Genomic DNA, 26,197 nt, shown 5'->3' with positions numbered 1-26,197 from the left:
CCTGTGGTTCATGATTATAATGTCCCCAGACTGCATCAGGACAAAGAGTCATACATTAATAACAATGACAGAGCTGCAGTGATGAAGAGCAGGTTGTTTGGATTAGAGTTAAGTGACATGAATTGAAAACTTATTAAGGAGGTTAATATGATCTATTTCGATTTCATGCCTTGATGGTCAATTCATTTAAACTGCATTCCCCACTGACTCAATCCAGAGCTGTAATAATTGTTTTCCGTTTCCTCTGCAGTGGGAAAGACAGGAGCGGAAGACAGATGGAGAAGAGCAGTGTCAATGCTGACTTTTCTTTAACAGATGGAGTGCTGTAGATGAGTAATGCCTCACCACGTGGGAGGACTCAAACCATACAATTTACTCAAAAATGAAAATTCTGTCATCATTTTATCACTCTCATGTTGCTGCAAACCCCTTAGACTTTTTTTCCTTCGGTCAAATCTGATGCAACACATCAAATGGTTTTATTTGAGCACCACAATAAAGTTTTAGTAAATAATGATTTCAATTTCAACAAGTTTCTCAAACAAATTTATCATACAGCTTGAAAAGACTTGGGCCCAGTTAATAATAATAAAATATCAAGTAAATGGAAATTAAACAGATCAGCAATGTGGAGAATCAGATGTCATTGTCTCATGCACAGAAACATGAAAAATATAAATGTTGCCCTGGCGACTAATCAAAATAAAATCAATTTAAGTTGAAGTACTAAAACTACTGTCACGGTTATGGACTTCAGTGTGGTTATTTTCTGTTGGTACCGCCCAGTTCCTGTTTGCCCTTATTTGGGTCTGTTCCTGATCTCATTAGTTCATTATTGGAAAAATACTCACCACCTGTCTGTCCCTCATTAGTTTCCCATTTAAGATCTCTCCTAAGTTCTTTAAGTTGTCGGTTATTGTCTAATTTTTACCATGTGTGTTCGTCACGTGGATTTATCATTAAAGGATTTACTATTTGGATTATCTTCATCTTCGTTTGGCTTCGTCATGGTCATCCTAGCAGCAGTGTGACAACTGCTAAAATTCAAATGGAAATAAATAGCAAAGCTAAACAGAAATATTAAAAAAGACAAAAGCACATAATAAAATAACTGAAACTTAAATTAAGGCTAATTCAAAATATTAATAAATATAAAATAACTCATGAGCATGAGCCTTTTTTATTACATTAATGATACCTTTATTTTGTTTTATCATTTTGGAGTTTGTCAGCACCGGTCCCTGTTCTCTTTCATTAAATAAAATAATAATAATAACAAGGATATTCTTTAAAAATTCTACTGTTGTGTCATAACCTTAGAAAGACGTGAAATATGGAATGTTACGTGTAATATAAACACATAACAAACAAGAGAAAAGAGTATGAAACCACACACATACTTGATCTATCCATAGTTTGCCCACAATTATATTGTGCACAGTGGAGGTCACCTTACTCCACACATAATGATTCCCACTGGCGTGAAACTTCAGGTGAATGTTGCCTGCAGAGAGCAAAGAGAGGCACTATGAGCAAATAACAGCAGCAGAAAGAGAAACATGTACATGGAAATAAAAGTGAACAAGGTTGATTCACTCTAAAAATAGCTTGAAGCTGCAGGGAGACCTGCAATAACCATCAGTATAAAAGGCTCTATAAAAATAGAAACCTTTTCTCAAATGAAATTTTTTAGATTATAAAATTTGCTCTGTCAATCAATGTTTTAAGGTAACTCTGGATTTTATATTTAATGTATCACTAGAAACCGGTTATTAGTCTAAAAGGAGCCATGACTGATGGATTCCGTATCTGTGTGTAAAGATGTGAATGTGCTCTAAAGGTGACTCATAGCTCATGATGGATCACCTAGCGGCATGATAGAGATGTATTTGCCACGAAATTTGCTGTCGATGGTGATCTCCTGCCACAGGGTCCAGCCTCGCTGTGATATCACATGATGGGCAGCCGCTGGAGGGTGATGACTTATCTGAGAGAGAGGGTGAGAAAGAACTGATCAGTGTGTCACACAATCACTGGCAACATGTAATGCATTAACTATAATTACGTAAGTAAAATATGTTTATTTATGTATTTTTTTTTAATTACATACATACTACCAGTATGTGGTTTCAGACCTGTTCACAAATGGAGCGGTATCCGTACTCCTCCACGCGGTCCAGCTCATAGGTCTCTCCCAGCAGGGGGTTGAAGGGTTTCCCTGTGCGGTGGACGGTGGTTGAATAAGACGAGACGGAGAAGGCGGCCACCAGACACATCTGCTCCAGAGAGGAGTCACAGCGTGCCGCCCGGTCCAGGAGCTCGCTGTATTCAAGATCCTCGGTCAAGCGCTGCAGCATCGATAACGGCTCGTTGAAGTTCACCTGGAAGCGAGGATTCAGACACACACAGATCCATGTCAAAATGCTGATAATGAAGATTTTGAGAATTTAAAGGTTCATCCCAAACTGAAAATGTGCAGAAAATGTACATCCAAGATGTAGGTGAGTTTGTGTTTTCATGTGAACAGATTTGGAGAAATATATCATTACATCACTTGCTCACCAGTGGATCCTCTGCAGTGAATGGGTGCCGTCAGAATGAGAGTCCAAACAGCTGATAAAACATCACATTAATCCACACCACTCCAGTCCATCAGTTAATGTCTTGTGAAGCAAAAAGTGTGTTTTTAATAAATGAATCTATCAATAAGCCCTTTCAACATAAAAACAAACTTCTGGCCAAAATACAAGTCCATAATCCATAATATTTGAATTCCTCCAGTGAAAAAAAGTCCATCCCGTGTTGTTCTCTAACAATAAAATCCACCCACATATTACATTTTTCACTTGTGAATGTTGCTTTGATAGATGCATATTTCTCTCCTGATTCAGACGAGAGAAAGCAGTATTATGAATAGAGGATTTTAACCAGAAGCAACAGTCTGAATTTAAAAATCTCCTGATGGATTTGTTCATTACAAACATGCAGCTTGGACTGGAGTAGTGTGGATTACTGTAATGTATTAATCAGCTGTCTGGACTCTAATTCTGAAGTGCAGACAAACCAAATCCATTCCCATGAAGAAACAAACTCGGATGGGAACATTTTCAGCAAATCTTCCTTTCTTGGTTAAACTATTTCTTTATTTATAATAACTGGGCATTATCTCCCATAGCTTATAACTCAGTTCTATATAACACCAATTCTGAGGCTCCTCTCACAGGCATGGGGATCTTAGAGAGCTCCTTTCCAATGCAATTCTTCATGATGCTCCACAGGTTCAGGGAGTAGTTGGGCTTATCTGGGATACGACGGCGTCTACCCCTGCGCAAGTAGCAACCAGAACCGTCCTGTAAACACAGAGAAAATGCTATAGTGAACAAACATCTTAATTAAGATGAATGCTATTTGGCATGTGTGGTTCTGTTTGGATGTGTTATGATTAAACAAAAGCCTAAACTCACATTGTCATCCTGGCTCCAATTACTGGATAAACTTCCACGGCTCACGGTCTGATTACTGCTTAAGTGTTTAAGACATACACACAGAAACACACGTGAGGGCTGAAATATCAAATTGTTTCTTACTGTAAATTTGTATTGTACTCACAAGCCACACTAGGGGAAGATCATTCATTATTCAAGCACAGAGTAGATAAACAATGTACAGATGCTGAAAAACAATTTGTTGTGTGCAATATTCACCACAATAACATTATTCCACTCAGCATCCACTTATTTTGGATGGTCAGTAAATGGACTGTGATGTCTGGGCCAGTGGCTATCATATGATCTCTCATGATATGATCTCTATATATATGGACCTGTGTGTTGTGAGTGATCGTCTGCAGGCACTGTGATGAAGGCGGGAGAATCTTCCATGGCATCAAAGAACTCTATGTCTTCATTCTCTTCACTGGATTCTCCCTCCGGTGTTCCCTCTGCCCCTTCTGAAGATCAGGACATGGAAAATCTCATTTAATGACGAGTCAGCATTATATAAAATTTGTACAAAATTTGCATAAAACTGAATGTTGCATTTTAAGCCTGGCATAATATCATGCATTTAACATCGCATTTATAAATGTAAATAGTTATGCTGCTTTGCATGGCATATTTTTTTTTACTTACTAATATTGTGATATTAAAATAATTTATTATTAATACATTTTAATATTGGATTAACAAACATTAATAATGTATTAACAAAAATTCCTAAAATCTCAACAAGAATACACTTATTCTAAAAAAACACATACAAAACAAATAAAAATAACAAATAAAACATGATGTGTTATGAAATAGCTGTTTTCTTATTGAATATATTTTAAAATGTAATTTATTCCTGTGATGAAAACTTAAGAATGTTAGCATCATAACTCCAGTCTTCTTCAGTGTCACATGATCCTTCAGAAATCATTCTAATGTGCTGCTTTTCTGCTCAAGAAACATTTATTATCATTATTAATGTTGAAAAACAGTTGTGCTGACTATGAAATATAACTTCAGAATACTTTGTTCACTTTAGTCAAAATAACATGTGCATTAAAACTATGAAATATAACTTCAGAATACTTTGTTCACATGAGCCAAAAGAACAAATTTAACGTGTTTTTCATGGCACTTTCTGTCCTTTTTAAGGCAGTTTGCTCTTCATACTCAGTGTAGAGAAAACAGCAGCTTGGACAATCTGCAAAACATCGCTTATTGTGCTCCACAGATAAAAAAAAAAACAGTCAAAAAGCCTCACTATTGTGTGTGCTGGGCGATTCTCTCCAGGCTCTTCTCCAGACTGTTGTGTTGTTTGGCTAGCTGCTCGATAGTCTCCTCCAGGTGGTGGCGCTGTTCCCGCTCATACTGTAGAGCGCGCTGCCACCGCCGGCTGTGTGCCTCCGCTAGATCCACAAAGTCCTGGCAGGCCTGATCCAAAAAACAGCCCGATCATTCAGATTCATTACAAATTCAGCCATTTTTAAAGATAAAATGTGTATTTTTATGCTAAAATGTCTGGTTTAATATGCAGAGTCAACTAAAAGTGAGCCATTGAAACTCACATTGATCATAGCATTGGAAGTGATGCGGAAGAGAGTGGCTCGCTCGTTGACGGTCTTCAGTTTATCGACGCCGTCGCTGGCGGCGCGCAGGTCCTCCAGTTCACTGAGGGATCGCTGGAGGGCGGCGCCGTGCTTCCCGATGAGCTCGTTGCAGGTGTTGAGGTCTTCAAGCTTGCTGGCCAGAGTCTTGAGCGCCCCCTGGATCAGAGCACGATCCGGCTGGGCTAGTGGACCCTCGTCTCCAGAGTCATCTGCACAATAGTTACATGGAGAGAGAGATGATATAAGTGAAGCACAGCTCTGTTTTTACTTTGACATGAGTGAGAACTAAAAAGAGCTGTCTTTTTAATGGATTGTACATGTTGTATCTAGATAAACTCAAAAAAACATTGAGAATTGCTAAGAATTCATTTGGACAACTTCAAAGGTCAAAGGCGATTTTCTCAATATTTAGATTTCTTTTTCACCCTCAGATTCCAGATTTTCAAGTAGTTGTATCTCGGCCAAATTTGTCCTATCATAACAAACCATACATCAATGGAAAGCTTATTCATTCAGCTTTAAGATGTTGTATAAATCTCAATTATGAAAAATTGACACTTAAGACTGGTTTTGTGGTCCAGGGTCACAATTAGGCTATTATTAAAAGTAAGTGGTCTATATAGGGACATAAATTAACCCCAATTCATTCTGTGATTGAATAGTTATTGAAGTGGGAAAAGAAATAGGATTTCAGGTCATCTTAAATGTAGTTTATTTGTTTTAAAATATTAATATTATATTAATAATACACAGTCATCCTGTGCCTCCTTTTTGTTTGTTCTTTGCAAACTGAAGGACTACTGAAAATGATTCCAGTGATGAACAGAAAGTATGGTATATTCCTTTAAATAAGGGAAGTTATTGTGTGTTATGATGTTCTGCAGCCAACAGAGATGGTCACTGCAGCGCTGCAGGCTGAACTAAAATAACTTTATAAATAGCACACACGCACACAGACGCAGTGCTGGAGGGCTCTGACGTGACAGCTGAGAACTAAAACGGTCCTTTTGTGGAGGTCTTTTCAATTACAAGCATATTTTCCAGCCAAGCCTTAAATGGATGCTGAAAGATGACCACAGAGATGGACAGAAGCCATAATGGGAGGAGATGGAGAAAGTGAGACAGAGAGAGATAACATGTTTAAACAGAAAGCAAGCATTCAGAGGGAGAAAGATCCAGATTTAGATTTCATTGTAGAGCTGAAGGACATCACAATTGAATGTGGGCAGGAGCTGACAGAACGAGCGAGTGTGAAGAGAGGCGTCATAATAACCAGCAACCCATTCAAAAACACCAGATTTGTGTTAATGAACATGGTTACCATGGAAACAAGGTCACACGCAATTGGGAGGACAGCTATTTTTAGAAGTTATAAGGAAAATTATTTTTTATTTTTTTTTAAACACAGGCTGATGTGTTCGCTTTGCCTGCTCTCTCACACAACATGGCCATCACTCACTGGAAAACAGACGAGAACAGGCTGTAAATTGCATCTTGTGTGACGAAAGACATTTTTGAAAGCACTTGCTTGTGTGAGCCTGAGGCGGCTACATGAGGAGACGAGCAGTGCACACGCTGGCACACTGTTAACTGAAACTCACTCAATCTGTATGTCAGACACTGGAGATGAAAGGGTGGAAGCGTGACCTTTAAATGACCTGCTGCACCCTGATCAGATGTTATATCTGGAAAAGATGCAGCACAGTTCCAACAAATATATAAAGCAGCACATTGATAATGATAATATTTCTTAAGTATCAAATCAGCATATCTGAATGATTTCTGAAGGATGATGTGACACTGAAGACTGGAGTAATGATGCTGAAAATACAGCTTTACATCACAGGAATAAATTACATTTGAAAATATATTCAGATAGAAAAGTTATTTTAAACTGAAATAATATTTCACAATATTACTGTTTTACTGTATTTATGATCAAAGAAATGCAGCGTAGATAAACATGAATTTTTTTAAAATACTTAAGCATTGTTTGCATATTTAATAATACAAAATAACTGATAATACATTAATAATAATATATTAATATAAGCTTAACAGTTAGAAATATACATAAAACACACCAAAATTAATTTGCAACCATTAACATAATAATAATAATAATAATAATAATAATAATAATAATAATAATAATATGTTTTTCATTGTATTATTATAATTGTTTTATTGTGGTGAAAAGCAGAAAACCAAAATAATATAACTAATGCAAATGTTTTTCATTGTAATATTATTTTATTTATTATGTAGCATTAGTATTATTTATATAATTTTAAATAAAATATAGATATTGGTGATTGGAAATATAAGCATAAAAGCAATCTGCAAAACAATAGCCTACCTAGTTAAACTTTTGCTGGTTAAGGAAAATAAGTTAATTCGTTACATTAAAACAATGCATGTCTTTGCAACATACTGTATAGTTATTTTGAACAAACACGTTTATCCAAGTAATGTCAACAAAACCTTTGTTAGAAAGATTTTGAGTATTTTTGAGTATTCTTGTTCAGTTCACACTAAGTTATAAACTAAAATAAAAATAAAAAAAACTTTGTTCAAGCTACTTTTTTACATTTGTTAGTAGAACATTTTGCAAGATCTATTTTTTTTTTTTTTGCAGTGAGGATCAACCGAACCCATAATCTGGAAAGATTACATGATGACTGAAATGCCAGCTTCAATCATTTTACCCAAACTGTATCTAAGCCAAAGCGCCTTTAACCCAATCCAAGCAAAAGACTGCAATTTTCTGCTTGCCAAGAAAACAATCAGGGGAAAGTGGATTAGTGTGGATCTCTCGAGAACAGAATCAAAGAGGAGAGAATGAGAACTCCTCCAGTCTGATGACCCACATACAGCCATTGTGTGCTCGACTGCCTCGTCTTACATCACAGAGCCACATCTGCAGCCAGAGGGAGTCCTGAAGGTGGGATTAAAATAGAGAGAGCAAGAGAGGCTCGCTCAACCTCAGCAGGTGTAAGAGGAAAAGCACCAGCGCTCCCCTTCCTCTGACCTGCTGGAGACACACGAGTGACTCATCTCTGAATAACCACACCTAAACTAACAGCAGATCGCAGAACAGCCGAGATTCAGTGTAAAAGACTGGAAGAATCTTAGAAAACAAGCGACGGTCAAATTCACTGGCTGTCTGTCAATCCAATTTGTCCCATCAGCCTGCTTACTTTGTATCACAGATAATCTGCTCTGCACCGAGTCCTGTTCTAAGTTTCTCACACTTACAACACAACTATCAGACCACACTCAAAGACACTCCAATGTGGACTCGTTTGACACCAAGGATTTGCTAGAAACACCTGACAACCGAACACAGGCAAACACTGCTCACATTATTTCAGAAAATGTTCAAATGTAGTTCTAAATGTAGCATATTGTGCTGTTGCGCAGTCGGACAGCTCAAAAGGTTTCCAATTCAAACCCTGTCACTAAGCTGTAAGCACTAAATGTCTTAAACCCATAAAAGAGTAAGTGACCACATGCAAACATAAACATGTTATATTAAATGTGAATTGACTGACAGAGTAGTCACAATGTGCTTCAGAGAATCTATAAAAATACACTCATTCCTGTAACTGATCATATAAAGCCACTGCATACAGAACTTTGAAATCAAAGCTGAATTAGTATGTAATATTCCACTAAGCTCACAAACTAAAACACAGGCTATAAGCATCTATGAACTCTGTATTTATTGTCCTCTGAGACAAAAGGCAAATGCCTTTGCATAAATGGCAATCAAACATAAGTATTTATAATTTGTCCTACCTTTTCTGGAATCACTGATAAATACAAAGCAAGCAAAGCTTATTTAGTGAAGATGATGTTAAAATTTAGCATCTCCTCCTCAGTCACCTTCCCAGCTTCCCTCTCATTCCTCTCGCTCCTGTTTTCCTTCTCACCCTCCCTCTTTCCCTCACATTCTCCGAGCTGCACGGTGGGCGGAGCTTATGTGCTCGTCACTCCATTCAGCAGCACATCATATAATATCCCAATGGGAAGATGTTCAGTATGCAGATTAATCACATTTGGGAGCAAACTGTACAAGAAAAGAGGTTCACGTAAATGCAGTCATGTAGGAGGAGCCGGAAACACAGTAAAATTATTTGTACAATTAAAATATATTTGAGTGTTTTCTCAAACTACCAGGACGAAGTTTTGTTAAGAAAAAAATCCTGAGAACTGAGACATGCATTGCATGAATTATTTTTTTAAATATCAGTAGATAAACAATGAAATCTGTCTATAAAATATAACACAAAAATAATAAACACATTCAATACATTATATTAATGAGTAAATAATAATTACTTTGCATAATACTGTGCATTTATAAATATTTCAAATATATATATAAAAAAAACAATCTTCAAAATAACCATGAACAATACTACCCCCTAGTGGCATTTGTGTAAAAAAAATATATATAAAGAAAACACTCAAAAAAATGTTTTGCCTTAGCAATATAGAGGCAAATTCCAGTTGTTTACTATATATTGCTTATACACACTATAAGTTTTTTTTTTTTTCAATAAGGGATATTCAAGACATAAGAACATGTTTTATGTAGGAAATCATTTTACTGTGCATTATGTTCTCAGACTTTAAAAAGTGAAAGTGAAGGTGACGTGACATACAGCCAAGTATGGTGACCCATACTCAGAATTCATGCTCTGCTTTTTACCCATCCGAAGTGCACACACACAGCAGTGAACACACACACACCGTGAACACACACCCGGAGCAGTGGGCAGCCATTTATGCTGCGGCGCCCGGGGAGCAGTTGGGGGTTCGGTGCCTTGCTCAAGGGCACCTCAGTCGTGGTATTGCCGGCCTAAGACTCGAACCCACAACCTTAGGATTAGGAGTCAAACTCTCTAACCATTAGGCCACGACTTCCCCCTACAGGTGAAGTTCTGATTAAACTGGTTGGTTAATCTGCGCTAAATAAATAATTGCATGTAACATGCACTGTGATTTAAGTGGTTTCAAATGGAGAGGGAAATTCATGTCTAGTTCTACAACTCTACATAAAATAAAAGATATGAAAAGAAGGTAAAAAAGCAGACCTGTTTAAAAATAATGTATATGGTTGAGATAAATGTATTATTTAAAGCCTGAATAACAAGGCAAGTTACTTAAACAATAACAAACACTTATCACTTCTCATTATTTATGACCATTTTACACATTTGAAAATAATACTAAAGTTTCCAAAACTGCAAATTATTGGAAATATCTAGTGAGCAAAAATATTAATGAATTTTACATTTTATCACATACAAAGTCCCCCCCTCCCAAATTACAGCCCTGCAGACTAACTGCATTCTGGGATGCTTTTGACTGGCACCCGTCACTCACCTGAATGGGGCATCATTTGAGTGGCGTTTGCTTTGGCCTGCTGCAGAGCAGAAACCCAGCGCTGACACTCGCCCTCTGAATACGCCTTCAGGTGGTAGCTCCGCCCCCCACTCGTCAGCACAAAGTGACAGGTGTCGCCCATCTCTATGTGCACCGTCGCCAAGGTAATCGTGCCTCGGCAGGTGTGTGCCATTTCTGCTTGAGTCCTACAGACAGATTCACATATACACAAACACACACTGATGTGAGTTTAAGAAGCAGCAAGCTGAAAGTCACAGATCCACAGAATCACAAACACACTCTTATAATAGTGATAGACTGCTATATCAGCCAGAACGATTAACTGGCCATTCAAAGATGCTCAACATAACTATGTCAGGCCCAAAATATACCAACAGCAGTTAATGCAGTTTCTGTGAATTAAAAATTGAGAGTAATTATTGCATTAACCATTTTTATTTTATCATTATGAATTTTATCATTATTGTGAAAAAAAATTATTGAATGAATTTAATATTGTATATAACTGAGTAAATATTTATTATTATTATTTTATTCTGAGTGAATTTAGGCATTTCATTGTGATAAATCATGCTGTAAATAATGTGAATATTGTAAAAATAATTTACTTTTATTATTTTATCATTATGAGTGAATTTATTATTGTGAGTAATTATTGTGCAAAAAAAGTATTTTATTATTGAGTGAATTTATTATTGTAAATAACTGAGTAAATATTTATTATATATGCTATAAAAATGACTTGAATTTAGGCCTTTTATTGTGATAAATGATGCTGTAAGTAATATTTTTATTTTATTATAATGAGTTAATTTTTTTCATGAGTAATTATTGTGTAAAATATTTTATTTTATTATGCGAGACTACATTATTGTGAGTAATGATTGGGTAAAATAATTTCTTGTTATATTATTGTATTATTATTATGAGTAAATTTTTGTGAATTGTGAATAATTACTAAATAAAGAATAATTTATTGTTTTATTAATATGAGTGACTTAAGTATAGTAAGAAATTATTGGGTAAAATTGGTTTTTATTATTATTTATTTTGATTGAATTTAGTATTGTAATAATTCTAGAAAATAATTTTACATAATTTTACTGTTCTAAGTGAATATATTATTATTGTGTGGGGAAAAATATATTTGATTTGACTTTATTTACTCGTATTTTAGCTATTTTAATCTCATTTGTTATTGCCTAGCATTTTATCATATTTATTTTCATTTTATTGGTACCCTCCTCACTACTGTTGACCACTGAAAAATGTCAAATACATCATGCAGGCTGCAATAAAATGACTGCAGGATTTCTGAGTCCAAGAGTGCTGAATCAGAGCATCATTGATATCAAATCCACACTGAATCCACTCACACTGCAGGATAGCAAGCTAAACATTTACAGCTGCACAGATGACAAGGCCTCTGAAGGGTACAAAAGCCATCATCATGTGAGAGAGTAATAACATTAATAATATTAAAAACAGAATATAATTTTTCTTACAGAGTGTCCCAAAGGAACACTAAAGTAAATTTATGCCACCGAGCATTTCACTTCTTTACAGACTGACAGATTTCACTGAGGCACAATATGCTCTTTGAAACCTTCTCAAATCATCCTGGAAAACATTATTATTAACATTATTAACCTGATAATTAGGTTTAAATAGAGTTAAATAACTCTGTTAAATAGAGTTTCTCAGTAAGGCCCTCGAAGAAGGGTGGAGCTCCAGATGTCCCCATTACTAATTATAAACAGGACAGGAGAGGCATTGTTGCAGCCTGGACAGCTAAGACTTGTGCTTAAATATGTCAGGGGTGCCCACAGGAGCCAACGCGTTTTTAATTCAAACTTCTGAGCAACCCCTATCCCAACTAAGGTCATAAGCTTTAATGTACCGCGGGTGAATGACACAGCAAAGCACGCAGCGTTACCTGTAGTAAGACAGGAGGCCGTTGCTCAGGACGAACCACCGGCGCTGGTAACCCTTCAGGTAGTTGGTCCATTTAAAGAGCCATCCTTTATACGCGTCCGGGCCGGGACCCTGCGCAGCTGAAGGAGACGGAAGGGTCCGCACCACCAGCTCGGTCATGTTGAGTGCTGCTGTCTGTCTCAACGCTGCGGAGCACGCGCCAGACACCTGCCTCACCACGCGCGCGCCGCCGCATGCATGCAACGCGTTGAGGGCATGATCGAGGAGACGAGGAGTCAAATTTGCGGGCACAGCGAGGAGAGGCGGCGCTTCCCAGAGATGTGATGGAAAACTGATGCTGCTGGGGGGAAACAGCGGGTGACGCACAGATTGCTCAGAATCTGCCATATGACGCAAAGATATTAGAGAGGAGAACGGATGCACAGGCTTTTAAAAGCTCAAGCCTATGCATCCCGAGATAAGCTTTGCATGAATGCGGCAGGGCTGCATCTGATATCGATAAGATTCTTGATTCTTGCATTATGGCATTTGGTGCTGCAAAGTCACGCGCTGTTTTTCCTCTCCGGTTTATGTATATTGCATTACTGAACTGATGCATTGAACGCAGTTCGCTGTGCTATCCTCAAGACGGCGCCACAGTAAATAGTGACAGTATAGTGTGTTTATTATTAACTCGCACTCGTGTGGCTACGTTACAACCCGGTTATTTCTGTGGAATACAAAACGATCGTGTTCAAGGATCTTCTTCACTCAGCTCTTTTCTATATAATTAACTAAAACAGAACAAAACATCATAAAAGTAGCTCATACATGTAGGCTACGTCTGCAAGATGTCTGTTAGAGATCGCTTCATCTGGAGAGCTGCATGTGTACAAACATCTGATGTTAGTTTTACATACATTAAAATCATAAACACACAGACCTTTTCTAAACGTCTATTTGGGACATATATTGCAGATGAACAAACACTGCAAATTGCAGACGTAAAACAGACGTCTCCGTGATGCACGTGTGCTTTCAGAAGATATGATAACAGTGAAGAACAAGGAAAATTCGATTGTTATTAAAAAAAATCTACGCTTTCTTCTAAGTGCTGTGCTTCTTTCCTTTTCAGATGACAAAACTATACTTCCATACAATTCAGATGAAAAAATTAAAAATCTTTTTAAAAAAGAGAATTCAGAGGAACACATTCCGGTATTAGTTTAATCTCAGACTATCAATTATAGACCAATATCTCTGACATCCAATATTTGCAACCTTATGGAAAGATTGGTTATGAATAGATTGTCATATGTTACTGAGAGCAAGAACCTGTTTTCTGCATATCAGAGCGGATTTAGAACAAAGGGAGGAATACCATGGATTCAGTTTTATGTTTAAAAAGTAATTAGTCGTGTGTTTTTCGATATTGAAAAGGATATGCATCATAAAATGTCAAATGTATAAGTGGATATTGAACTTTTTTAATACAAGTAAGAGTGGGTTCTGCAAGTAGTCCTATCCTTTTTAACTTAAAGGGGTCATGACATGGGCTTTTTTATTTTATTATTATGGTCCCAAATTAATGATAAATTAATTTTTTTTTTGCAATATTGATGTGGGTGTGAGCAGGTCATTGTATGAAAATGATGGAGCGCTATGGTTTAGGAGGCGAAATGTTTTGTATGTGGAAAAGAAAATGCAAAAAAGCTCTAAAGAAGGTTGAGGATTGGGCAAGGAAAATTGGGTTTCAGATTTCCTGTGGCAAAAACCCAGGTAATATGTTTTTCGAATAAGAAAATGAATCCTTCTCTGAATATAAATATGTAGTCAGATTTCTTGTAATGTGGATGGACTGAAAATTAAACTTCAAAAAACATATTTAGAAGCTGATAGAAAAAAAAGTAAGGGATAAACATATTAAGGTGCTGTATGTAAGTTTCTGACTCCACTAAAGCATAAAAATACCGTAATATGTTTGCAGATATTTAAGAAACATGCTAAGTTAACATACTTGTTTATCTGAAAAACAATGCTACAGTCAGTTATTCTTCTTTGAAAATGTGTTCCGGGCAGGAATGTCTTTGTTTTGGTTTGTGAAACCCACCCACTGCCAGTTTACCCAATTGTATTTCAGCACCCCGGGCTGCCAGTTGGCGGAAAACACAGTGTATTACATTTCATTCATCATCAAGTGCGCTCGTTCCTGTTTGTGTCATCAATCTGGCATCAAGTCTGGGGAGGAGGGGTTGGGTGAAAAAAACCTCGCCAATATTTTAAATTTGGACTGCAATACCTAGTTCAACCACTCAGTGTCAATCCTACATACAGCACCTTTAAGGGTCACTTGGAAAGTCACCCAGTCAAGAATATTTTAAGAGAATGTTGGGAGTATGAATATAAAGAATTTGCAAGTTTTGGTTGAATTGTTGGGAAGGAAGAGATGAAATTGTCTTGATGAGAGTGATATTGCACCATCAGTGGTGATACCTCCCTGGTTGTTTCCAGTGACATTTGTTGATTTAAACATTCATAAAGAGATAAAAAGCATGAACATCCCAACAATTTTAGTTGTGCCACAACTAAACTATAAATCAAGCATAATATTCAGTTTTGCTGATATACACAGACGGATCTAAAGACCCAGGGACTGGAAGAACAGCAGCTGCAATGTATATACCTAAATGAAATATCAAAATTGCCAGAAGAGTTTCTGATCATGTTTCTGTATATACTTCTGAATTATTAGCCATATGTCTTGCACTGCAGTGGGTTGAAGGAGGTTCAAGCTAATATTTACAAACCTAATAGTTGAATAGTTCATAGGTGAACCGTGTACGTTCCACACGTCAGACGAGTAGGTGGCGGACATACACCTTAAACACTGGTTTGCCAATCCACCAAAAAACTCAAGAGAACAAGGCAAAGTGTGTGACGTGACCGCTAGGACATGCGCAGTGGAATGACCTCCTAAGGGGAGGGTTTTCTGTGAATAAATACATAGGGTGAAGTCAGCTAAAATGGGCCATGTTTTGGTAAATACTCTCAAACAGGCCATGCATGAGATCTAATGATATTTTTTCTAAATTAGCATTGGGCTCTTAAATAAATATATATATAATACACTATTGTCTTTAGTGTGCCATAGCAACAACACCAGAAATGTATTTCATTAAACAGAAAGTTGAACAAATATTTCATTGAATTAAAAATGAACTGATCATGTTGTATGTGTGTGATTCTGTGCGTTAGTGTCTTTTGTGTGCATGTATGTGTGTTTGCTTGTCAAATATTTGTCAAACATTTTAAGATTAGAACATCTCTCTAAAAAAAAAAAAAAACTTTAACAATTCCTGTAGCTTCTGTAAGTCATCGATACATTTCTAGGCCTCTAAACCTATTTTCACCCCCAGTTTCTGTGTGAAAGTGTGTGTGTATGCAGCCTGTTTTACATCTTCCTTTCTTTCCCTTTCTCTTCTTGTCACTGTTTTCTTTCTTAGCTTGTCCTCCTTACCATATGGTCTGCAATGCATTTTTTTTAAAGACTGTTCACATTTTGTTTGGATACATACCTAGGCCTATAAACCTATTTTCACCCTCAATTTTGTGTAAAAGTGTGTGTGTGTGTGTATGCAGCCCATTTTAGCTTAACCAGCCATTTCTGTCAAAACATTGTTCATAATCCTTTGCTTTGTTGGTAAGCTTACTTGTTTGCTTTATGCCCTTATTAGTGATGAATGAAATGTATTATGTTACAGTTACCTTACAATTTCTCTGACAAGCCAAAGGGACTTTGGACAAGCTTCATGTAACACTCTGCCTTGCCCACCTTAATAAACTAATCAAAATAATTGTTACATGTCAACACGTGTTGAAGCAACAATGCAAGATCAGTTTTTGTGATTGGCTGTGAAAATATGAAGATATGACACTACAACCTTATTTGGCCCATTTTGGGGCCAGATTTACTAAACAGGGCAAATATTGTTAGAGCTTAATTCCATAAAAGTGCCGATTGGAGCAGTAGCCCCTCACTGCAGAACACAAGATCCAGGGGGTGTGGTTGGATCCCCATCTAGGGGGTGGAGATTGGTAGGTTAAGGGGTAGAGATTGGTAGGTTAAGGGGTAGAGATGGGTAGGTTTAGGGATCAGTGGGTGGAGACAGGTAGGCTTGAGTATATGTAAGGTGGGAGGAGTTGGATCTGGATCCAACCACGTCCCCTGGATCTTGTGTTCTGCAGTGAGGACCATCTCGATAGGAGGGGAAAATTCCGTGGGTGCTTTACTGACAAGGTGCACATTAAAGAATAAAGACATCTCATTTCTAAAATTTCCAGCGCAATCTACCTATAGCAGTGCAAGACATGCTTTTGTGGGCGTTAAAAAAATGCCACAAACACCAGTAAATTGGCCAGTGCAAATCTTAGTAATTTTTTCAACGCTAATTTCTCACTGCATGTCTTATTAGTAAATCCTTTTTTAACAAGGTTTGCGCTGGCACAAGCCGATAGTAAATCTGGCCCAAAGAGGTACGAATAATTTATTTGTACTTTAAAAAGCTCAACAATCACAAGATGCTCCAAAAAGTCTCCTTTTGTTCAACAAAAAAAAATAGAATATCCATTTCAATATCCAATTCAATATCCTCTAAAAAAATTAATAATAATAATAATAATAATAATAATAGAACATGAAGGCAAGTAAAGATTTTTTTCCAGAATTTTATTTTTGTAGGTGAACTCTTTTAAACACTGTTTGAAATGACATAAGGGGCTGAATAGCATCAGCTATTTACATTATTCAGTCAAACTGAAGATGCCATACTGTTAAGGTGAAGTAATGACAGTAAATACAGAAAACAAGTACATGGCATAAGTATTTACAGCCATGCATTTAAAAAAACCCACAGAATGGTTTTCATTTTAAATTCAACATTTGCTTCAACAAAGCAGAGTAAAGCAAATAAAGGGGTACTGGGAATTTTTTTTTTCTTTAAAAAGGAAAAGAAATAATCTCACATTGTTCCACAAAAACATTTCTGACAAATCCAAATGGTACACTGAACACTTTGCATTTACATGTGCATCTGGTTTCAAATACAGTTCTGGACCAGAAAAGCGAGCACAAAACACAAAAAGTTAAAAAAATAAAACATTCACTGAGGACTAACAGCAAAGCAGTAACAAGTTCCATAATAACCATTTATAAATTTGGAATTGCAACTTTAAAATCATGTGAACAAACAGGTGTGGGCAGATGTTGACCAGGGACACATCCCTCAATATGGTCTTTCTCGCCGTTCCTGACGATGGTCTCCCCTGCAAAAAAGTAAATAATCAATTACTGTTTCTTTTTGTGGCTACAATACCTTTACATGTCCACAGAAACACTCACTTCATATCCATTTTGCCAGGTGGTCCCATTCCTCGCCCCCTTCTTCCCATGTCATCCATAGGAGGCCCACCTCGACCCCTTCCTCCAAAACCACCTCTGTCCATGCCACGTCCTCCTCTGAAACCTCCACGATCCACACCTCTGCCTCCACGGAAGCCACCAGGTCCACCTGGCCCTCCACGGTCCATACCACGGCCACCACGCATCCCACCAGGTCCACCACGACCACGGTCACCACCTGAACCCCAAAAGACAGTTAGTGAATATTGGCAAAGCTTCCATCTAAAGCACTGCTGTTTGCGGTTCTGACAGCTATGCGAGACGAGAACACAAAAGACAGTAACCTGGAGGAGGGAAGGGAGGAGGTCCAAAGCCTTCAGGTTTGGGTGCCTTGCACTGGTTACACTCCATTCTCCAGGCGAAGTTTTGGTTTCCACATCCCCTAGAAAAACAAAGACTCAAATCAGAGGCTGAATGCAATACAAGGATCACTGAGTAACACTGCGCTACTACTGAAATACATACGCATTTGGACACTGCCAGTCTCCTGCCCTCTGTTGCATGTTTCCTCCAGTAGGTCCTCCGCGGCCCATTCCCCTGGGACCCCCACGTGGCATGAATCCTCCTCGATCACCACCTCTGCCCATACCACCACGACCCATCATTCCTGCAGTAATAGAGCCAATCCAACTCGATGGTTAGAATTTTTTAGTACAGAAACTTAGGTTTTCTGTTGCTTCTAAATCAGCGTACCTCCTCGTCCCATCATGCCACCTCGGTCTCCTCTCATTGGCATGCCCCCACGCATCATTCCCATCATGGGCTTCCGGCGGGCCATGGATACCTTCAGCTTCTTGCCCTGGAAATCTTTTCCTAATGGGAAAACATTATTTCATCTTGAAGACTCATGATGAAAGGACTGACATTCAAAACTGATTTCAGTTTAGTTCAACGCACCATCAAACCACTCGACTGCTGCCTTTGCAGATGGAGGCTCTTCGTAGGATAAGGTGGCATCACCTTTAGGTTTCCCAGTATCTTTATCTGTATATATGTTGACAGCAGGCAGGCCCGTGCGTTTGTTTATCTTAGAAAGCAAAATGACACCATATTAAATCATAAGCTTTAAGAAATCCAATAAAGGACCATTTGATGCATGGTGTAACACAACCCTTTACATGTTTCAGTATTAGATGCTGCCATGTATTAGTAACATGAAAAAGCAACAAGCCATCCATCTTCCCAAAGTCACTTCATCTTATTGAAAAAGACCATCAAGTACCCTAACGATTCCACTGTGCTTGAAAAAGTCAGCAACTTCTTCCAATGTAGCGTTCTCGGTGAGCCCAGTGATGTAGATAGTGCTGTTTTCAGAGTCATCCTGCTCCTCTGGGCGTCCTGCAGAGAACAGACAGTGTTAAAAGCAGAAGAACTCTATTTTAAAAAAAAGAGACAAAAAAGAAATCATTAGAAAATCCAAACTTACCCATGTCACCATCTGTTTCAGGTTATCATCAAGCAGGACACAAGGAGAAAAACAAAGTGAGAAACAAATTAGTTTACAAGCTGAGCTTCTCAAGCACCTGACAATATTATGCTACCATTTCCTGGTCAAGACTGCCCCGGCACACTCTTTCTGACCACTCAAAGACATAAAATGACAAAATACCATCATGCTGTTGACCCAAGAATGGTTTGATTATTGTGAAAAAGTATTAAGAAGATACTATTCAAAAGCTACCTAGTTTTTATTCCAGTGTGCCTTAAATAGAAAAATATATTTGCAAAACCCTTGAAAAACCAAGGACCCAAATTGGACTCCATACCTGATATCATATAAAATTGAATAAAATAGTAAACAATGAAATGGTGATACTCTACATGGTTGGGTAGGCCAGTTACCATTAACTCCTGACTATAATGGGCAAAAGTAACCTTTCATTTGGAGTCCACACTCAGGATTTTTAACCAATAAAAATAGATCTGAACCATTCCTATACAACCAATGGAAAAAGTTGAAAACTCTTAATTCTAGCCGGCAGTGTAGTTTTGCAAGGTATTAATTATTTCCCTTCTGAAAAACACCCATAAAAGGTAGAGAATTCTAGTGTATGGTCTTGTGATTCTCATTAAACTTACCACCAGGCTTAATGAAGCCACCTCTGTCTCCAGTGATGCTGGGGGGAATAAGCGAAGATATGAAGGCGATATCCCTTAAAACAGCCACTTCGGTACCACAAAAAGGGGAATGGGGGCATTTGCACAGTTCTAACTAACTCTTAACCCTTAACAAGACCCCCTTATAAAAACACAATACTGCTTAGAGTAACACTCAGTTGGGGGTGCTGTAGCATTACAATGTTTGTGCACTGGGCCTGACTTGCTCAACTTACAATTTTACGACATTAGTGGCTGAACAGTATTGGGGTTATTTAGAGCATAGGTGAGGGTTGATCTTTATTATTATAGGTGCAAAACTCCAGAAATTTGTACACTGTAATTAGGGGTGGGTGATAGGACCAAAATCTTGTATCACGATATGAGTAGGCTAATTTTATTTCACAGTAGCAATGTATATCACAAAGTTATTTTTGCTATAAATAAGGTCTTTATGATTTCAAAATTTTTGATGCCATAGAAATGACAACTCTTGTCACCAGTGTCAATATCACAAAAAAAACTAATATTAGCCTTCAAAAACAAACAAACAAACAAACCTTAAGCTCACTGAAGAAAAGTAAACAGTCAGTAGGTGCGTTTCCATTACCCTTCAAATTGTGCAAATTGAAATTGAAAATGCGCCTAATGGAAATGCGTCAATTTCGCAAAAAAAATTTTAGGTGGTTTTTCAGGCAATGCGAAAAAGCAATAATTTTTTTTCCCCCCCGAATTTACAGGTCACATGGCGTATGTAAAAAGTTATATGATCATTCTTCAATGTACTATAACCTCTAAGAAACACTTCATACGTGGCCGCTCTAAGGGGTTTTCCCTACCATTAATGCTTAGACAATTTACACTGCACACGTCTGCGGTTCAGTGGGGCTCTGATACGGCCACTGAAGCTGACTGCAGCCACTCTAGTCAATGCTTATTCCAGCCGCGCCATGCACGTTTCTTCAGCTCTCTGTGCTGCTTATGTAAAGATACACGCATACGCCTCCTTTGAATAAATATAGCCAAAATCCATCAAAATCCCACCAAAATCCGTTGCCATGACTTGTTGCGAGAAGCAAAAGGTTACATCTTAGTCGCATAACATTTGTTAATGGAAACGAAACCACTTCACAACACTTTACTTTTTTATCGACATTTATAAAATATCGCCAAAGTTTTGTGCAAATCTGTAATGGAAACGCACCTAGTGATTAAAAAATTTGAAGCTAATTTCAAGCAATAGAACAAACGGACAGTAGAAAAAGATTTATAAGAAATGCTATATTATACAAAGCAATTAAATTTATAAAAACATATAGCTATATAGCCATTTCTTCTTGTTAAAGTTACAAAAGTGATTTAGTCCAGAGCAGTGAGAGATTTTCTCTTTTGTTGTTGAAATGAAAAAATCTGTGAACTGCTGTCAGTTTAAGATCTACACGGATCCAATATACTGTTACATGTTTTCTTTCTCAGCTGTTCACTTTCACTTAAGACCTAAATTACGGTTTATGAGGATACTTGCAAAGATGGCCACTTTGACGCATAGAAGTGTGTAAAGCGGCAAAAATAACTGTTCAGTACACACCCACTATATGAGCAACGTCTGAGTGCGCGTATCACGAAAGGAGTTCTCTTTCACTGCTGATTACGTTTCAACAGCTTAAAATCACTTGTTTTTAAATAGAAATGCTAACGATAATGATAAGTTTTCATGATCATGTAGCACCAAAAGCAACCAAAATCTCTACCGGTTGACAAATTTTTAACTGGTTAATCGCCCACCCCTAACTGTAATTGAGATGTAATTGTTTCAGACACAGCCTTGCTACCAACTCTGAATGAAAATAAGACTGTCCAAAATTTAAAACTACACCCAAATGTTGACACTGTTGGTCTTCACTAAGAATCTAATTGCATGTTGGTGGAAGCTGCACCAAAATGCAGGAGTAGCCTGTTTGTGGCTGCATTTGAAACAATCTGCTTACATAAAGCTGGTACATGCATTTTAGTCAAAGAAAAAATAAAAAGCAGGTAAACCATAACACCACTTTTCTCTTTACAGAAATGTTTCTGATATAATTACACAACACATACAAAAAAGCTATCAAAACACTTTTGTAAAAAGAGTAAGCTTATGTTTAGATAATTATTACACATTTCGTTGGCTGCAAAACAAAATTCCCATTCTTGTAGGAAAAACACATTTGGAACACCTCTTGACACCACCAACTTTAAGTCCCCATTTCAAAAGGCTTCCGGCCCAGACTCAGAACTGAGTAGTGGTACTGTAAAAGTATTGATGTGATTACATGGCTCTCACTTTGTTACCTGTAGCGTATAAATGCGACAAAGCATGTTAAAGAAAAAGTTTCATAATGCACATGACAATTGCAATCCAAATGTGTAACAGATAAAGAAAACATACCCTTTTTTTAAAAGGGAAAATGAATGCAGTGTATTTTCACCGTTTGGAGCATACCTTCATAAGCAAAATAGTAAACTTTAAAAGTAGTATTGTCCAAGCTCAGTTAAGTAAGTGTACTAATACAACACATATTTTAATATGCAGAGCAGGGGACATGTTCAAGATGATAATGAAGGGACAAGAAGCTCTGTAGTAACAGTTTTGTGTCGAGCATCACTGCATTCACTTTCATATTTATTTTGTGTTAGCTTCCTGCTTTTGGCAGCATAATACGTCTTTGAGAACCAATATGGTTAATTATTAAACAATTTTAAATTTTATGCACACTACACCTATTCAAAACATTTTCAAAACCTGCACTGATATTTACCCTCAATTCTAGTAAGTAAGTATGTTACCCATATCAACACCTTTATCTCTTTCTAAAATAACCCTTAATTTCACTTTTTTTTACTCACACAATTGAGAGTAAACAAGTAAATAACTAAATGAGACTAATTGAAACATTCTGTTCCTGTAAACCTGTATATATGTAATCCTATTTGGAGTGATTAACACACCTTTTGGAAATATCCTAAAGGATCACATTATGCATTGGCAATCTTATTACAACCATTTGGAGCACAGATCTTATGAACTGTGCCTCACCAATGTTTAATTATCTTGTTTCTTACTCTAACACCTTAATAAATCCTTCTTCTGAATATTTAGGATCCCACAAATATATTTAATGATAAAGACAATGCGAGATTGAAATTATTATATTCTTTCCCAAAGCACAATCATCTTACCTTAGGCCATAATGAGGCAGAGCTGAGAGCAACAGACCTTCAGAATTTTAAATCAGTTTGCCATCTTTTCAAAACAACTGCATGGACTTGCTACCAAACTAATAAAAAAATAATAATAATAATAAAAAAAATAACCTTAACACTTAAGATTGTGATACCAAAAATTGTGTTGAATTGGTTTATATATATATATATATATATATATATATATATATATATATATATATATATATATATATATATATATATATATATATATATATATATATATATATATATATAAATAAAAAAATTAAAAAAAAATAAAAAAAAAAGGCAAATTACAGTTCATGATTTAAGCTTTGGCTCCAAATAATGAAGTAAATTTCTACCAATTTATGTACATAGTGTGGCTCTCAGCCCTGTATGGCCTCTTTCAGCTCCTGTCTGAGGGGAAAAAAAGGTGGTGAGGTGAGACTGCACAAATGCACACTTACCCCATGCCTCCACGGCTCATGCCCCCTCGCATGCCACCACCTCCTCGCATCATCCCCCGGTCAAACCCACCCCGGCCACGCCCGCGGTTCTCCCCCCCTCGGCCCTCTCCAGGGCCCCCATATCCTCCAGATTCAGGGCCTGAGTAACCACCTCCACCCGTGCCGTTCTGATGGTCCTGTCTGTAATTACCTGTGAAAGAAAATTGTGTCACTAAAGCTTTAACATTTGTATACGACAGTCTTCGCCAAGCTATTACCAGCAGACTTACCATACTGACTGGGTGGTTTATAGTCTGCCTGGCCATAGCCTCCTCCAGTACTGGCCTGCTGTCCGTATTGACTAGCAGGGGGCTGTCCGTAGGACCCAGAAGGTGGGGGGTAGCTGGAAGGTGGAGCCTGTTGCTGTTGGGTTGGAGTTTGTTGATATCCTCCCTGCTGGCTGTAGGAGCTCTGCTGTCCGTAGCTTCCTTGTTGGCCCTGGTATCCTCCCTGCTGCTGCTGCTGAGAATAGGAGTTTTGCTGAGGCTGCTGGGAATACGAGCTCTGCTCATAACCAGAAGCCTGCTGGCTGCCAGAACTGTAGCTGCTGAAGGACACAAATTACAACCAGTGACCAACAAATACACTGTAAAACTTTGGGGGACTATGAAGAACAGAGTAAGCCCAATACCTGGGGGGTGCAGCAGAAGCAGGCTGTTGTCCATATCCAGGGTATGTAGACTGGGCACCGTAGCTGGCCTGCCCACTATAAGAGGTCTGGTTACTGCTGGTCGATGAAGCCGCAGCTGTGGAGGAATCGTAGCTGCTGGCTCCATATCCCTGCGCAGGCTGACTGTAGCCCTGCGGTGCGGCCGGGGCGGCAGTATAACCACCTACAAAGGGTAAAAATAAAGCAACTGAATAAATACACCCCTTGGAGATACTGACCTCGATTTGAATACCACCAAAATGAATGAAAAATAAAAATAACACACTGCTGGCTGGTGGCTGCTGTCCGTAGGATGATCCATACGGCTGCTGGCCGTAACTGCTCGAGGAGCTGCCGGTCTGGGAGTAGGTCGAGTCAGCCGGTTGGCTGTATGAACCGTAGCTTTGCTGTTGACCATACGACTGCTACAGAGAGCAAACAGTAAGTCACTCACACCGGGCCACTTTAACGGCTCCTGTTTTGCAGCACTTATGACAAAAAGCATGACGAAAATAAGAGTTTAAGGTGGCGGTTTACCTGAGTGCCCTGTCCATAACCCGGTTGAGAGGGCTGGGCCGTGTACGAGCTGTACCTGATAATAAAAGATGAGTTTCTCATTTTATTACAGATAAACAACTGTTATATACAGGACTGCCTCATCTGTTGACCAGCACATTTCCATGACTATACGGGAATGTTCTAGCTGTCCATCATTAGTGAATAAAGAGAAAGCCTTCTCTATAAAGAATTGCAATAATACACAGTTTTACCATACCCCTGTTGGCTTGCAGCCTGTCCGTAACTGTTGTAATCTGCGAGAAAAAACACATTAACATCATTTAAAATATCAAACTCATTCACAAAAACAAGGATTTTGAGTCACAGGAGGTATGTTCATGTACGTTGCAATTAAAACGCTTATCTTGATTCATTAAAAACACATATTAATAATGTAAAAAAGAAAATACGTGTACAAAAGTATAAAATACGTATATAAAGTGGTGTGAAAGAATTGTTTCTCCAGAAGACGACTGAGAGAATGAGCACGCGCCACACACAAAGTAACACGAACTGTTTTGATACTATTGATTCACACTGTACAGCAGATGTTGAAATGGATGCATTCTGTGATTAATATTTACAGGATTATGAATAACACCGTATTATTTTGATCTGAATACTAGTATTTACAGCAATCACAGGAGCTGAGCTCGAGCGCTAATAACAATTAGCCTGCCTCTTAGCTCTAACGCGTTGCCGAGCAACAGACCGGCGCGTGTATATGGTGCGCAAAAATAAATAAGCTGGGTATAAAATAATTAAGGTAAATTTGTGTGTTGTCAGCTAAAGAAATTACTTAAATGTGTGTGAAGCCAAGTAAACTGTAGAGTATCGCAGTTATCGACCCCTCCCCCATTTTCACACGCAGACAAACGGAACCGGTTCGAACCACACCGGCAAACAAGATAACACAAGTATTTAATAGATTCATCGCGGTTTATTGAGTACATTACCATAACTATAACTGGCAACAACATTTATATCTACATTTTTTGTAAAACCTCTAACACGTATGAAATTTAACAAAAGCTTTAACGTAGCTCTTACCTGCAGCAGACGCCATTTCGTGTGCCTTTGGTTGCGCAAACTGCGCATGCGTGGATGATACTCTTCAGGCGCTACCATTTAGTCAAGCGGGGGTGGACATTTATTGCAAACGTTATAATTTCGTGATTATTTGGTATGAAATCCTTAAATTTGTCTGAACGTTAACAGTTGATGCACTTTGCTTGGTAAAGCACATCATACTGTAAAGAAGATTAATATAGCGAAAT

General features: G+C 37.8%; 1 protein-coding gene and 1 pseudogene across 3 annotated transcripts; both read right to left on the bottom strand.

Annotated features, from left to right (window-relative positions):
• Positions 1-13,030, bottom strand: part of LOC109069673 — a 16,648-nt pseudogene extending 3,618 nt beyond the window's left edge.
• Positions 13,031-17,129: 4,099 nt separating this feature from the next.
• ewsr1a (EWS RNA-binding protein 1a) lies at positions 17,130-26,057 on the bottom strand. 3 transcript variants are annotated; one of them, XM_042732306.1, is made up of 16 exons: positions 25,971-26,057; positions 25,138-25,174; positions 24,900-24,954; positions 24,649-24,787; positions 24,345-24,546; positions 23,944-24,257; positions 23,675-23,864; positions 19,962-19,999; positions 19,309-19,320; positions 19,105-19,220; positions 18,780-18,909; positions 18,576-18,695; positions 18,348-18,489; positions 18,167-18,264; positions 17,823-18,060; positions 17,130-17,746 (listed from the first exon to the last, which is right to left on the bottom strand). In XM_042732306.1, exons 1-16 carry the CDS (start codon positions 25,984-25,986, stop codon positions 17,707-17,709), a joined length of 1,887 nt encoding a protein of 628 aa, XP_042588240.1. In that variant the 5' UTR covers positions 25,987-26,057; the 3' UTR covers positions 17,130-17,706. The 3 variants fall into 3 exon arrangements, with proteins under 3 accessions (XP_042588240.1, XP_042588241.1, XP_042588239.1); XM_042732307.1 differs by having other exon boundaries at positions 23,944-24,260; positions 24,649-24,784; XM_042732305.1 differs by having other exon boundaries at positions 23,944-24,260; positions 25,971-26,056.
• Positions 26,058-26,197: the final 140 nt, after the last annotated feature.

The sequence above is a fragment of the Cyprinus carpio genome, chromosome B10 (genome assembly GCF_018340385.1).
Source record: "Cyprinus carpio isolate SPL01 chromosome B10, ASM1834038v1, whole genome shotgun sequence".
NCBI classification, from domain to species: Eukaryota; Metazoa; Chordata; class Actinopteri; order Cypriniformes; family Cyprinidae; genus Cyprinus; species Cyprinus carpio.
Note: the sequence above shows the minus strand (reverse complement) of the source record. Positions and strands in the feature narration are given on the sequence as shown.